Here is a 16,135-nt window from a genome sequence, read left to right as displayed (position 1 = left end):
ACCACCTGTCTCGCGGCAGGGGCGGAGAGGGGCGTGTGTATCCTATGGAACATTACCGGAGACGGCTCGAGAAGCGCACTGCTGCAGTGCTGCCCCGCCCCTACCGGCGCTGCTATCAATGCCGATCACCGTGCGGAGGGGCGGAGGGGGTCTCTGGGGGTCTAGTCGTGTGATTTTACTCCATCAGTCAGAACACACTGAGAGTATGTGGCTCAAAACTAAACAGCAACATATGACAGATTTATAGGCGACTGCTTATTTCTTTTATAGGAAAAGCACAGCTTGTACTATTATCAAGCTGCTAGTAGTAGTATTGACTGTATTGCCACAGCTTAAAAAAAAAAATCTGAAATTATCACTTTTGTGAAACTACCCTAAATGCATGCATGCATTTTTAATTGAACTTGCCTACAGGTATTGTGATGTAAAGTGCATGCCACCAGAACACATCCTCACACACAAGTGGGCACCTTTGATGATAGAGATACAGATGGACCCAAATAGAAAGCAGCAGAGGCCGAGCTTTACCCATGCTAGTCTCTGATATGGGTAAAGCTCCTACAACACTGAATCCTACACTTCCCGTAATGCAACCCAGTAGCACATTTTCATCAGTCCCTCCCTGCCTGGTAAATGCCCATCTCTTTCAAAGTCCTTCCATGCATTCTGGTCGTCTCCTTCAAGATCGAGATGCGATAAAGAATAATCCAAATGACATCCTCAGAAATGATTTCCCAGTCTCAGCTGACAAAGATCTTCCCGAGCCAAAGAAAACCAACTGTTTCACCAGCTGAATGTGACTCCTCATGACGAGTAAACCGGCCTGTATGTGTTAAATTGGTGGAAGCCTCCCTGGCTGTGCACTGTGTACACTGTGAGACCCAGTACTTCTGTCCTAGAATAATGTCTGGGCCCAGATTTTTTGTGTCAATTTGTTTGTGGTACTTTGATCAAATACAACTTTATTTATTCGGGATTACACATCACGTGAACACCATTTGGGGCTTGGATCCAACAATTTCTGAAACTCTTCTAAATCAGTCTGACAACTGTGCCCACATCACAGCAGTTGGCCAGTTATCAGAGGTATGAAAGTAGGATTTAAACTTTTCTCAAGCTCTTCTTTTTTCGTTCTTACATCAGTTTTCATATATCCGAACGAGTGCAGCACCATGAATGCCTTCGAGGGGAGACTGTCTGAAAGTGTATGCTGTAATGCCCATTTGTACGATTCATCACATTCGAGACTACAAAGACACAGAGATGTTGGAGAGAGGTTAGGGAGGCAGAGGCCCTCCGCCTTTGAATGTGGCCATTTGGAACAACTACCAACAGTTTTACCTTTAGACATGGTCTGACAGCATATCTTCAGACCTAGATTGTTTGAAGCATACTGTCCACAGGATTAGATAAAAGGGCCAGCCTTAGTATGTGTTCTTCAGTGGGACTTATGCCCAGACAAATTTTCAATAAATCAAACGATCACAAATAATTTTGGACGTTGTGAACCTGGGCATTTGGGGGAGCACAGGGATCTGGGGTCATGGTTGCTTTGCCCAGTCTGTTATCCAGCCTTGGTCCAAGAGAGATACATATTGTAAGATATGATTTTCTTTAACTTGTAATTACATAGATCTCTGTGTTTAACGGTGCCATTCAGACTATAAATATTGGGCTTTGCTTTGTACATGTAAATGAGTGCAAGGTGATGGATAATGGTTTGATGGCTGAATGTTCATGCAGTTTCAGACAGGTGGTGTATCTCTCTGAAAGGCATTTGGATATCTTAAAATCACCCACTGAATGTTCCCATGGATTTACAGAAGTGCTAGAGGCCATTTTTCCCACATCTTTCTATCTCATGACAGAGTAGGTGTATAGACTAATGGAGAGACTTTTAGCCCCTGCATCCACCAGCATAAATATTTAATATGATAATATGCCTCTCAGATAATCCTACACCCACAAGCACGCAGGTCTAAAGCAGAAGCCTGACAGAGTGTCCTCTAGATTAAATTGATTTCCAGAGATAGATGGCTGTTGTTGCAATAAAACAAGGTGCCCTGTCCGCCGGTGTAGACAGTTAACCCTGCCCTTTCCATGGGCGGGCTGTCTGCTGTGACAGCTGCGGCTTTGGACATCACAACACCAACAGAGGGGGTGCACACTAGTAGTCTATGAGGCTGAAATGCAGAATATGAAACATTGGTAGATTAATGATTGCTGATTTCTTTCATTAAACCATAATTAAGGCACATGATTACCTGGTTCTGTTTTTAAATGACATATAACAAAAATCCAACCAAACCCAGTATATATATAATGTGTGTGTTGTAAACTAAATGTTGATATGTGTTCTCACACAGGCCTTACTCTCTATATCTATATAGACTTTTTTCTCTGAGTTTTTTTCCTTATAGGCAACAGTAACACATAAGCTGCATACAGCAGCAAAAAATGTAAACTTAAATTAGAAATATATTTTACTATTATTCATGAAAACCAGGATCAAATTCAAATTAGTCAATGAAGAAGGGTGTGTGATTTTTAATCCTACAACTAATGTAACGGCCCTGGTGAGCTCAGACTCAGAGAAAAACACAGGAGGCAGAGTGAAGTTCAAACAAAAATCACTGTCTTTACAATGTTCCAAAAAAAGGGCAAACACAAGGAGTCCACTAAGGCAAACAAAACAGACAGGAAAAAGGCAAAACTCTTCAAAATCTATAGCAGGGAAAGTCCAACCAACATAGGAGCCAAACGCAGCAAAAGCACAAGGTGAAGTCACTGAGAACAAAGACAATCTGGCAGAGACATGTGGAGCTGGTGGGGGTATATATACACAGGGAAGGGAAGGAGGTTAATCAGGGGCAGGTGAGTAAGTGGCCTCAGGTGGGGTTGATGAGAGGCGGGAAAACACAGGAAACTGAAATGACACAAGAGGTAGAGTTACAAAAATAAAACAGGAAACAACATGACAGGATCCAGAATGTTACAACTAATCCATCTTTCTTTTCATTATTGATTAATCTGTCTAAAGATTTGAAATCATTTGACGTGTAAAATATCAGAAAATACTGAAATATGCCAAAAAAAATGCTCAAATTATGTTTTTATGGCTTTGTGTGATCTAGTGTCCAAACCTGAAAGATATTTAGTTTACAGTGAAAACAGAGAATACAGCAAGCATCTTCATAATCACTAAAATGTTACAACTGTTACTATTTTGTTTTTTTCTTTTTGCTTAAAAATACCGAAACAATAAATCCCTAATCGAATCAATTGCTTAATTTCCTGTTGATCGATTAACTGATGAATAAATTCTATTCGTATGTCCCAGCTCTACTACTGAGTGCGTTAATCAGCCTGATCGTAAAAACCGCCTACCAGGCTAAACACAGGGCAAACCTACACCGACGTCTACGCCGTTACGTAGGATCTCATGTCTCGCGAGAACACACCACAGTTGAATTTGAAAACAGGCGGCAGTGCTACGAGAGGAAAACAGACGGAAAGGTACATTTCTAAGACTTATAATACCTCGATTTCTTCTGTGTAATACAATGTCTTGTTCAAGATTATCAAAAAGGACGATGTCAAGTGTCTCTAGGGAACTCAGTCCCACACAAGTTTGCTGGGTTGCGGTGTTTCCTACTCATTGGGAGTTGGATCGAGGTGGGACTTTGGCTAGCTAATGAGGCACTAGAGACTACCAGGCTGCTTCCGTTAGCATGAAGTAAATACGTTGCTAGAAATGTTACAGCGAGGGGCAATTGTACAGCGGTTTGAGTGATTCTTTCTTCTAATCTGGTTTTCTGTGAAGGAAAGATGACTGCGGACAATGAAATAGACACTAAAGAGGCGTTTCAGCGCGCTCAGAAGGGCCACAATAACAAAGCAAAGCTGGTGGCAAGCCTGAAGAACCGCTACAGCAAGGTAAGTCCAGTGTGGTGATCATCATATGTGATCTTTCTTTTTACTATTAGACACAGCACCCTTAATCATAGTTCCATGTCTGTAATGTGTTTTGTTAGAAATAAAATAACAGGGTAGCAAGTATTTTGTAGGTGTGGCTGTTTTGTGGCGTCACATTCCTCTAAGCTGGTTCTGGTTAAGGATAAATGCAAATCTTTATTATGATAAAATCACCGAATCTAATGCTTCTTTTTAAAAAAAAAAAAGAAAAAAAAAGAAATGGAAGTTTATTTGTGTGTCTTTTAACAGCATGGCAGTTCAAACTGCTTTAAGAAGCACAAACACAGTTTAATGTGCTTTAAGAAACCCAAAGGAATATTAAAAGTTGCAAAAATAAATCAAAATGAAATAAAACACAATAATAAGAAATGGTGTGCAGCTATAGTGCAAGGAGAGATTTGAATTAATTGCCACACTTATATTGTAAGAAAAGGAAGTGGCAAACACAAAAGATTAAACCCAATTTAAAAGAACCTTGAGTTGAAGCAGACCTAAACGTTTGTGGAGGTTTGTTCCAGATATCTAGTGCACAGAAAGTGAAAGCTGCTTCTCTTAGTTTTGACCCTGTGGACAGCAAGCAAACCTGTCCCAGAGGACCTGAGAGGCCTGGATGCTTACCTCTTTTGCTGTGAATGATTACTGCCCAAACTATTTCACATAGTTCACTGTTTACTGTTTTATTTTAAACCTAAACTATTTTTTCCACATGCCACCTGTTATCAATGACATCCTCCCTCTCCTTCATCAGATGGAGGACAAGACACTGTTCCACGAAGAGTTTGTCCACTACCTGAAATACGCCATGATTGTCTACAAGCGTGAACCTGCAGTTGAAAATGTCATGGAGTTTGTGGCGAGGTTCGCCGCAAGTTTCCAGTCCCCACCTAAGACAGAGGAGGAGGAAGAGCAGCGGAAGGAGGAAGGGGAGGAGGAGGATGAAGAAGAAGAAGATGCTGAGGACGATCATCCGTTTCTGAGTTTCATCTTCAACTTCCTGTTAGAGGTATAATCGTTTGTATGCATCCAAAGTTAAATTCTTAAAACTGCATGTTCTGTGTATGCTAAGTAATTAGAAGTGGTTAACTTTGTGGCAGATAAATGTTTATCATTTGCAGCATACATTATTTAAAGAAATCTGTTAACCCCGGTACTCTTCTAACAACAGAAGCCTCTCTGACTTTGTTGGGAACATTTGCTGTACACAGAAGCTCTGATGTGATTGATGTCTCTGCTGCCTCTTAATCTAGTTTTGTCCTGTCCCATCTGTCTCCTCTCTCTTCCTGTTGGACTCCATCTGTTGGTCACTGCTACACTCCCATGTGACATTCAACTCATTTTTCTCTGTCCCGCTCGTCCTCCTTCCTTTGATCCATGTCCAGTCTTCTTCCTGTATTTTCTCCCCAGTCCCTTGACTCACTCCACCATTTCTCCCAAACTGTTTGGAGTGTTGCATTGACTGCCTTCCTTTCTTCTCAGTCTCATAAAGCCAGTAGCCATGCGGTGCGTTTCCGTGTGTGCCAGCTGATCAACAAGTTGCTGGGCAGTATGGCAGAGAATGCCCAGATAGACGACGACCTTTTTGAACGCATCCACCAAGCCATGCTGGTCCGTGTCACTGACAAGTTCCCTAATGTGAGGATTCAGGCTGCTTTGGCCATGACGCGCCTACAACAGCCAAGTGATCCGGACTGTCCAACCATCAACGGTTTGCTAATTTTTTATTATTTTTTTAATTCTATCCTGCTCTTTTTTTTTCTTATTTGACAGAACACACTGAAGCAAATGCAGAAACATTATTATTTTGTAAGTCAATAACCCTTTGTAACAATATATCTCTCTGTTTAGAATGTTTATCACAGTGCAACTGTAAATGTGCACTTCCAGCACATTTCTTTGAAATGACTCTTTAACTGTCTAATGCTCTGTTTCTCTCCGCTGTTCAGCATACATGTTGATTCTGGAAAATGATACTAATGCTGAGGTGCGACGTGCCGTTCTTTCCTGCATTGCAATGTCCCCTCGCACCCTCCCCAAAGTACTCAAACGCACCCGGGACATCAAAGAGAATGTCCGCAAGCTAGCCTACCAGGTAGCCACAAATACTGTCAAATTATCTGGAATAAATGTATGCACACACATGCCAGCAACGCTGCAGATGTTGTCATGGTCTGACTGAACACTTGTTAAACATTGTGATTTAAGATTTGACCCAGCTCCAAAATAACGTTCTGGCTTTGTTTTCTGTTCAAGGTTCTGGCTGACAAGGTTCACATTAAAGCTTTGTCCATCGCACAGAGAGTTAGTCTGCTGCAGCAGGGTCTCCGTGACACCTCAGGTAATGGTTTGTGTGTGTGTGCGTGTGTGCGTGCATGTGTTGATTGAATATAAATGGTTAAAAAAAGTGTCTTGTTTTGCCTGCCCAACATTCCAAAAATCAAAGATGTTTATTTTACAACGATATAAATCAGAAAAGAGTAAATTCTCACATTGGAGTTTCTTGTATTTTTTTGCCATTTTTGCTTGAAAATCGACATATCGATAAAAAACAGTAGGTTACTTTTCTGTCTATCAATTAACAATAAATATGTCTGACATATATGTGTGTGTGTGTTGCAGAAGCGGTGAGAGAGGTGGTTTGTTCTCATTTACTGCCGGCCTGGCTGGCTCGGCTGGATGGTAACGTCATAGAGATGCTCCACAGGCTGGATGTAGAGAACTGTGCCCAAACAGCTCTGGACACACTGACGGCCATCTTCAAAGGCACACCCACTGAAGAACTGCTGCAGAACAGTGTGCAGCTCGACAACAGGTAACACCTTAAAGCGTCTCTCTGGCTCTCACATGCGACACAATAACATTTCTGCAGATCAGAGATTGTGTGTGTTTTCAACAGGAAGCTGATCCCAGTGGACTGTCTGTCCTGTGAGAACGTGCTTTACTGGAGAGCTCTGTGTGAGTTCATAAAGGCTAAAGGAGACGAGGGTGATGAAATGCTGGAGCAAGTGTTGCCAGACGCTGCCACTTATTCCGACTACCTCTATGGGTGAGAGATAAAGCAGAGTTCACTGGATTGCATTTATAGTTCTCTTGCTGTCAGCTGTATGTTTGTATGTATGTAGAGATAACTGATCAGTAGCAACAGCCTCTACAGAATGATTTAATCTTGCAGTTATAGGATGGGTTAAAGTGCCCATATGAACATTTAAACAGGGTTTTCTTGCTTTAATCATCCTTGCTCATGCTTGACATTAAGAGAGCCCTTCCCAATGCTCTTCAAATGATGGGGGACACAATCCAAAGCCCTTCTTTGCAAAAACCCACTTAAACCATTATCTAAAGTAATATGAGGCAATAGAATGAAACCTTTATGCTGCAAGCAGTGTCTTCTGAAGTCTTCGTGGAGGAGTTCTGACTGGAAACTGTTCGGTAAACTAAGGAGGAATTCTGTTGTAAAAGGCAGCAACTTTGGACTCTGACCCCCATCACCTGCATTAAAAGGGCACTAGGAAGGGATCTTTTAATGCCCAGTATTAACAGCAGGAATGGTTACAGTGAGCAAAGCCCGTTTTAGCGATCATATGGGCACCTGACAATTAGGCCAGGGAACCTATGCTTTAATATCAAAATAAATAGTTATGTAGTTGCTTTGTGATGCTCAGAATGTTTGAACACACCTGACACAGTTGCCATAATGACCATGTTGTTACTCAGGTATCTGAAGGCAGGTCCGGTGTTCTCAGAGGAGCTCTTCCTGTATGTAGCTGTGTGGCCAACTCATTGCTTATGCTCAGCTTAACCTGGCCTGTTATATTCAAGTGTGGCGTTTCACACCACCTGCCTAATGTATGCGATGCTGAAGTGTGAAATGCTCCATAATTAAATTTGCTGCAATGAGTGGCACGCCTAACTTTTATCTGCTCATAGAATACACTTATTCATCTGTTTTAATAAGTTTCAGGTTTGTATAAATCCCTCAGCTGATAGCTGATATGTGTATCCATGGCTTGTAAATAGTGCTGGTGCCTACAGTGTTGCAGTTTTACATTTGATATGATTGTGTTGTTTATGCTGAGTTGCACTGCTGTGATTCTGAAACCTGAGGACAGCCTAAATTTAGTCTTTGCTGTCAGAGTGTCTCGCTGCATCATCTAATCTGACTGCTCTGAAAGCTGTTGTTATCTCCGACTCTTGACTCTCACTGTTGTAGATATCTGAAGGCGGTGCCTGTGCTGTCAGAGGAACAGAGGGCTGACTTCAACCAGCTGGAGCTGGTCATGACCAAGGAGTTCATCTCCCAACAGCTCATCCATCTCATTGAATGTCTGGACACCAATGAGGAGGGCGGCAGGTAGGACGAAGGACAGGCTTTTGTAGTTGTAATAGGAGGGAAAGATGCAGTAACAGATTGATCTTAGCTTTAAGTACTTAGAGAGGGAGAGAAGGAGGGAAGGATGGATGGAAGACAGCTTTCAATGAGGAAAAGAAAGACTTTGGTTATCCATTATGCAGCTGCAGAGCAGAAAAGGAAGAAGATTTAGATTCTGTTTTAGGACTGGGCAAGATAACGATCAGATTTACCTTGATAACAATAAATGTAACTTAGCTGTGTTGCTCACTTCTGATGTTTGTTCTGATGAGTTATAGTATCACCAGTGTTGGGCTGCAGCTAAGAATTATTTTGTTTTCCATTAATTTGCTAATTGTTTCACTCGTTAATCTTTTGCTGGACAATATGTCATAAAATAGTGAGAAGTAACCTTTCCCACAGCGCAATGAGATGTCTTCAGAAGCTGTTTGGTCCAAAACCCAAATCAGTTCATTATCATCCATGACAAGGAATAAAGTATATCTTCATACTGGAGAAACAGTTGGCATATATGCTTGAAAAAGGACAATTAATTAGCAAAATAGTTGCTGATATTGTTGCAGCTACTCTCTATTTAAATATATACGATTAAGACAATGTTTCAAATCTGCAGTATGTGTTCATTTAGTTTGGTAAGACATCTCTAGTCCCTAATTTTGAAGAATTCAGTTTGTTGTCCAGCCCTGTTTTGTTTGGCAAACTCCTTAATTTTATTTCAGATACTATCAGCTTGTTGAGGTGTTTTTCTTCAGACTTATTACGTTTTTTGTTTTTGTAGGAAGCGTGTGTTGGCAGTTCTGCAGGAGATGTTGGCTCTTCCACAGACTCCATCCTCGCTGGTCTCCCTTCTCACTGAGAAACTCCTCAACCTCATTCCTGATGACCAAAGACGCATCCAGGCTGTAAGTTACATTTTCACACCACAAAAACGTTTTCACTACTGTAAATTCAGTGTTCATTTAATCCAGACTGTGCGTCTGTTCCACACACAAGGGGAAATGCACACACTGTCAGTTATGTCCCTTTAAACATTCAACTGACAGACCAATTTGGCAGAAAAGAAGGCATAAAAGTGGAAATTATTTGGGGGGTGATTGTGCTGATGGGTGCATGAATTGAACTGTCCTATGCCACTAAAGGTCTTTTGTTTGAGATGTCACAAAGTGAAACAGATTTTCCATTCAGTACTGCTATCATTACCACTGACACTGATGGTGAAATGAGCTGGCTTTGTGTTACACAGGTGGCAGAAATCATCTCGGATGTGAGGGAGCCCATCATGGAAGCCAGTCGGCCGGTGGATGAGAACGAGAACCGTCGGCAGCAAGTCCAGGTGGGCGACGCTCTGCCAGCTGAAAGCTCCCGCAGGCAATTAGATCCCTTCCAATGACCTTCTGGATGGAGGAAAAAACCACATGTTGGCATTTTTATTTGGTGGAACAGTCAAAAGTATAACAAGGCTATGGAAAGATTGATTGCTACAAAAATATTTGCAGGTTTCCTATTTAATGAATGATCCAAATAACTAAATATATGAAAGGTTTTACGAGTTCTAAAGCGATCTTTTTGACTCCTCAGTCTTCTCTGTTGTTCTGTGCTCTATTTATATTCCCTCTGTCTGTTTCTATTTGTCCATCCTTCTGTGCCTCCAGCTGGTAGATGTTTTGCAGGCAAAAGCACGTTTAACTAGTTGGGTGGAAGGTGCATATCATGTACTGTTTGCCAATCTGGTCTTTGCCTAGTGTGTTCAGGTACAGTGGCTTTCTGTTTAATATATATATAGTTTTTCTTCATCACATCTACGCCTTATTTAACCTCAGTGAAAGTCAGAGGTTACCTGGGAGCACAATTGCGCACAGAGGGATTGCTCACAACATTTGGGTTGACACGTGATTGTCACGCCATCTTGTCTCCAACTTACAACAAGCGCCGAAACTGTAATATCTTGGAGGCCAAACAGCTGCAGAGGAAGTCTAGCCCAGGTGTTTAGCTTCCATCCGTTCCGTGCACCTGCTCTCTGCCCCCGTGCCTCCCTTTCCCGTTGGGTGAAGTAGCCTCTGGAGGGTTGTAACCTGTTACAGAGCCTCAGCTGTTGTTGTTATGGGAGGTGCAGTTCCCCATCTCAACAAGAATCCTCTGGAGTGTATTTCAGCTAAGGAACTCCTCTCTGCTCTTCCTTTTATGTCCCCGCCTCCCCTCCAGCTGGCAGAGGTTAAGGTGCGTATCTTAGAGGCCAAACAAACCCTGGAGGACTGCATCACCGCCCAGGAGTTCAGCCGCGCTGCAGAGCTGAAGGACTCCATCACAGAGCTTGAAAACCGCAGGAACCGCATCATCCAGGAAATCGCAGAGAGCACCCAGCCGGCCGACAAGGAGGTCCGCACCGAGAAGGTAAACGATCACACAGGAAGTACTGCCACATGTCATTGACTTTTATTTATCCAGTATAGTTAAAAGTGTTTTGTTTTTCCCCCCCAGAATGACCCGGAGACTCTTCTGAGGTGTCTAACAATGTGTGCAGAACTGCTGAAGCAGATGAGCATCAAGACGCGAATCGGTCCTACAATTAGCGCCTTAATGTCCTCACTGGTATAAACCCACACTGCACACATCATCATGCATTTCACTCATGCTACAGTCAGATCACGAGCTCCAAATGGATCTTTTACAAAGTCTCTTTACAGAGTATCAGAACCAAGTTACTTGCCATAGTTTTGGTTAATATACATGCCTGCCAAGATTTTTTGTTAGTAGTTCCTTTGCTGCCAGTGGACAGTGTGTTTATCGGTTTGACATCTCTCTTATTTAAATGCTGATTGTCTATCTGATTGGACAGCATACATTTTCACTGCCGCACAACGTATGTGGCAGTTTGTTTGGCCATCGATACAGATTCTGACAGAATAAACTGCATACGCTTTCTCCTCTGTGTTTGTGGAAAATGATCCTATTTTCCAATGTTTTTTCACTTGTAGTTCATCTGTGATTATTTGCTTATTGCTTGTTAAGTCATCTCGTGTTGGCGGACATCTGTGGATACCTGGACTGAAGTGAAGTCAGTAAAAAGTTGGCTGATGTCATTGCTTTTCTCCATCTCCATCAGATCCTGCCCAGTATAGCAAACGCTCACCCTGCAGTCCGTAATATGGCCGTCGTGTGTCTGGGAACATGCACCCTGCACAGCAAGGAGCTGGCCAAGACCCACATGGTCCTGCTGCTGCAGGTAAATGTTATACATGTGTGTTTTGTCCACCTAAAATTCAAATACAGTTATAACATTTCAGGTTTTCAGATTTCCGCTGCTGAGATTTGTGCTCCTCTAATACCATGGAGGTGAATGAAATTTCAGTTGTGCTGTTTAAAACATTTAAAATGTACATTCATTCAACTCAACAGCAACAAGTCTTTGGCTAATAAACAAGCATGGCTGGACACCATCACGACACATGAATCATGTATTACCATCTCTAAACCTGGTCTGTTTGTTTCAGATTGCCCAGCTGGATGAAATAAAGATCCGTATCAGTGCTCTACGGGCCATCATCGACCTGCTGCTGCTGTTCGGATTCCAGCTGCTGTCTGAAGCAGCTGCCACTCAGACCTCACAGTCACCAGACAGACAGGAGGAGGACGCGGCGGTTGAGGAGAAGGGAGATGTACCTGAGGACAGCTCCCAGAGTATAATTGTGATGCTTTCAGACTTCCTGGACAGCGAGGTGAGGGTCGAAATATTTACTTCATGAACAGAAGTATGTGTTGAGTTTTCTTTGGATGTGAAACAGCTGACGACGGTTTGATTGAATTCTGTGGGTATGCCGTTTTCAGGTGTCTGACCTGCGTACGGAGACGGCCGAGGGCCTGGCCAAACTAATGTACACAGGCCGTATCTCCAGTGCCAAGATGCTCTCCCGTCTGGTGCTGCTGTGGTACAATCCTGTCACTGAGGACGACACGCGTCTGCGGCACTGCCTCGGCGTCTTCTTCCAGCTCTACGCCCGCGAGAGCAGGTCACGCATACACAAGCAAACCATGAGCTATGCGGTTAATTTCATTCATTACAACTTTGCCTTTCCCATCGTCCTATTATTAGTATGATGACTTGCCAAGGTGAAGTTATTAGACATGTAACATAAACTAATATGGAGTGTATGTTTGTGTGCATTAGGGCCCACCAGGAGGTAGTGGAGGAGAGTTTCCTGCCGACTGTTCGGACTCTGATGAACGCTCCTGCCACCTCTCCACTAGCTGAGGTGGACATTAACAATGTGCTTGAGCTATTTGTGGAGCTGACCCGGCCGAGTGTGCTTATCAAGCCCTCGACCACCACAGAGGTAAGAAACATCTTTGATCGATGGATTGTCTCCATTGAGAAATTCCTCACTAGTGTTTGTCTTTTTATTAGCGCTCTCAGCTTTTCCTCATATTGCTCTCTTTCTTTCACAAATACTTGTTCATTTTTTGATCGCGGATGATGTCTGCAGATTGTCTGAATGCTGAAGTTCACGTTTTAATTCAAAATCGTTTCACAATTTGTGAAAGGCTTAATTTGACAACAGTTCAATGAGACATATTGAATGCATATGTCTTTAAGGAGGTGTGTGTCCATGACTACCTGGCGGTGCGCATGTGTGGGGAGATGCTGAAGGACCCCACAGCCCCTGAGGTGCGTCTCTATGCCAAGACTCTCAGCAACCTGGAGCTCAGCAGAGATGAGACCGTCAGGAAAGACCTGCAGACTCTTCTGCAGCAGCTTGTACAGGTACATACAGACTCAACAAGGGTCTGCAGTCATGCTCGCAGCTCTTTGAGAATGTGCTTAGGCACAGCCATGCTTTAAGCTAGGCGTTGACATTTCGATCAAAACCACAAATGTCAACCTAAAGCAAACATCAGGGGATCACCACAGTCAGCAGGATTCATGAATGGCAATCCATTCAACTATTGTTGCGATATTTCAGCCTGGACCAGCAGAACGAGTGGCTATAACCACGTCGCTAGTGTGACTAAGAACACACAGCACACACAACTTTTGCTGTTTCATGTCTCTATATATCTGTCTCTTGAAAGGTAAGGCAATGTTCCATTCGTCCTCTTTCCATCCTTCTTTTCTCCAGGTGGTGAAGGATCGCGTCTGTCTGCGTGCTCTGGAGAAGATGATTTATCAGATGGTGGACTCAAAAGAACAGGCAGAGCTCCTCAGTGCCAGCGCGCTACAACCATTGGATGTCAATGCGGATGGTGCATATACACTCTGACAGTTTGTAAAAAAGGCCACCTCTGTTCTGAGGATCTGTAACAAATATTACCTTCTCACTGGCTGCGTCTTACTAGATTTACACTCCACATTTGTGACAACGCCTTCTGTAAAAGGATTATGTCTTATTACCAGAATGTTGCTAAGTGAATTAAAAATGCCTTACTCCATCCTACTCAGTGTCTGTCAAGACAAAAATACAGCTAGCAGGGAGGAACTGCAGAAATCTGAGTTTGTGTCTGCCATGTTTCCACAGAGACTGCAGCAGACGATCCATCTAAATCTGCCAAGAGAGCCAAAAGAGGTAATGAAGGTTCTGTATACTCATCTAAAAACTGCACTTGCTCTTAGCGCCACTGTATTTTTAGAGCTCTTCTCATCTACCTGAGTCAAAGAGTTGACTCAGCATTGTGGGGTAACCTGAGTGTGTGTGCACACAGGTCAGAGGAAAGTCTGCGCTGCCAAAGGGGGCAGAAAGCCGAGCAGGAGGGGAGAGTCATCAGAGGAGAGGTGAGTGTTTTAACTGTCAGAATATGCCCTATGTACACACTCTGATAATTTCTCATACTGATCTTGTTCTGTTACTTTTTGTTTTGGCTACAGTGATGGAGAAAATGTCCCAGAGTCAGGTCCTGTGGTGCGTCCTTCACGGAGGGCCAAGACCGCAGCTCTAGAGAAGACAAAGCTGGACCTCAACACCCTCATTAACCAGGAGGCCAATGTGTCATAGAAGTCAGATTATGAAGTTTGTGCATAAATGGAAATTAGCATTTTTTTAGCAAGTGTTTATGTACTCCAGTCTAATGTAATCCACATACTTTTGTACTTCCAAAACATTTCCGGCATAACTGATGTCAGTAAGTGTAACTGCACCTGCCACTTCTTTGATTTAGAGCCTTTAAAGTGGATTCACCTCTTTGAGTCATATTTCTTACGTTTTATGTCTGTGTTTCGCCATTTCTAGTTCTGTCATTTTAATCATTAAAATTCTATATATTAAAATAAAGCTTGTCCTCTTTTTGGCTTGTACGGTCAATATATTGAGTGTTCTCAAATTGATTTGAGGGAATGGCCAACTTCGGGCTGGGAAGCAGGCAGCTGTAGCTTTATAACAAAGAAGAAAAAGCAATGTAAAATACCAAATCAGACAATCCTGGATGTCATCTATATAGACATAAGTATACAGTCATGGAAAAAATTATTAGACCACCCTTGTTTTCTTCAATTTCTTGTTAATTTTAATGCCTGGCTCAACTAAAGGTACATTTGTTTGGACAATTATAATGATAACAACAAAAATAGCTCATGAGAGTTTAAGAACTAAGGACTATTCATTTTCCATGGTTTTTTTTTTGATAATAACCAAAATTACTTAAATTCTTACATCAATAGCTATGGCTTTGTACCGCCAAAAACACTACTTTTAAGCATTCCATGTTTTCTTTTCTGTTTGCTTTTAACACATGATACACACAAGAGTTAATACTTGATTGCATAGCCATTGTTTTTGATGACTGAAGCCATGCGTCTTGGCATGCTCTCCACCAGCTTCTGACATTGTTCTGCTGTCACAGCAGCCCATTCCTGTTGGACAAATTCAAACAAATTTTCTTCGTTTTTGGGCTTGTGGTTCTCCATTTTGAGTTTGATGATTTTCTACAGGTTTTCAATTGGATTAAGATCTGGTGATTGAGCAGGCCAAGGCATGGTGCGAATGTTGTGGTTCTCCATCCAGGCTTTAACTGACCTTGCCGTGTGGCAAGGGGCATTGTCTTGTTGGAAAATCCAGTCATTCGAGGCAAGAAAGAGTTTTCCAGCTGATGGAAGAAGACTGTTTTCAAGGGTAGTCCTGTACTTGACTTGGTTCATTCGGCCTTCACACAATTGCATTTGCCCTGTTCCACTCAGACTGAAACAACCCCAGATCATGACTGATTCACCCCCATGTTTTACTGTAGGGGCAAGACAGTCTGGGTTGTAAGCTTCTCCAGGCTTCCTCCTAACCAGTAAGTCGGCTGGAGTGGCATCAATTCAAAATTGGATTCATCACTGAAGAGAACCTTAGCCCAATCATCAACAGTCCAATCCTTGAGGTCTCGAGCAAAGAGTAACCGGGCCTTCCTCCGCCTTTCATTGATGAAGGGCTTCTTGCGTGCTCTGTGTGACTTCAAACCAGCTTCAACAAGTCGGTTTCGAACTGTCCTTGCCGAACAAGTCACATTTCTCAACAGTGCCCACTCATTTTTAAGGTCCCTGGAGGTCTGACGACGATTCCTGACACAGGAACGGATGAGTGCACGGTCATCTCGTGGGGTAGAAAGACGTTTCCTGCCACGGCCAGGTAGCAATTTGGTAGTGCCATGTTCAGCTTGTTTTTTTTTTGTTGTTGTAATGAACGGCTGTCTTGGAGATCTTCAGTTTTTTCGCTACCTGTCTCTCACTCATGCCAATTTCCAGCAGTGCCAAGATGGCTGCCTTTGTGGCTTCACATAATTCTTTTGTTTTAGGCATTATGTGAGTGCTGACAACTTCTGAGTTGT

At 42.7% G+C, this 16,135-nt stretch overlaps 1 protein-coding gene across 3 annotated transcripts; it reads left to right on the top strand.

Moving 5' to 3' along the window:
* Positions 1–3,465: 3,465 nt before the first annotated feature.
* Positions 3,466–14,587, top strand: ncapg (non-SMC condensin I complex, subunit G). 3 transcript variants are annotated; one of them, XM_041933506.1, is made up of 22 exons: positions 3,466–3,516; positions 3,824–3,936; positions 4,724–4,978; positions 5,452–5,680; positions 5,919–6,064; positions 6,226–6,310; positions 6,592–6,784; positions 6,869–7,018; positions 8,183–8,323; positions 9,120–9,243; positions 9,585–9,674; positions 10,544–10,732; positions 10,820–10,930; positions 11,445–11,564; positions 11,833–12,057; positions 12,167–12,348; positions 12,507–12,672; positions 12,936–13,100; positions 13,456–13,579; positions 13,852–13,899; positions 14,036–14,105; positions 14,199–14,587. In XM_041933506.1, exons 2-22 carry the CDS (start codon positions 3,829–3,831, stop codon positions 14,323–14,325), a joined length of 3,048 nt encoding a protein of 1,015 aa, XP_041789440.1. In that variant the 5' UTR covers positions 3,466–3,516; positions 3,824–3,828; the 3' UTR covers positions 14,326–14,587. The 3 variants fall into 3 exon arrangements, with proteins under 3 accessions (XP_041789440.1, XP_041789438.1, XP_041789439.1); XM_041933504.1 differs by having other exon boundaries at positions 12,933–13,100; positions 14,199–14,586; XM_041933505.1 differs by having other exon boundaries at positions 3,482–3,516; positions 3,829–3,936; positions 12,933–13,100; positions 14,199–14,586.
* Positions 14,588–16,135: the final 1,548 nt, after the last annotated feature.

Source organism: Chelmon rostratus, chromosome 3 (assembly GCF_017976325.1).
Source record: "Chelmon rostratus isolate fCheRos1 chromosome 3, fCheRos1.pri, whole genome shotgun sequence".
NCBI classification, from domain to species: Eukaryota; Metazoa; Chordata; class Actinopteri; order Chaetodontiformes; family Chaetodontidae; genus Chelmon; species Chelmon rostratus.
The sequence above is the reverse complement of the archived record's forward strand: the minus strand, read 5'-3'. Positions and strand labels throughout refer to the sequence as shown.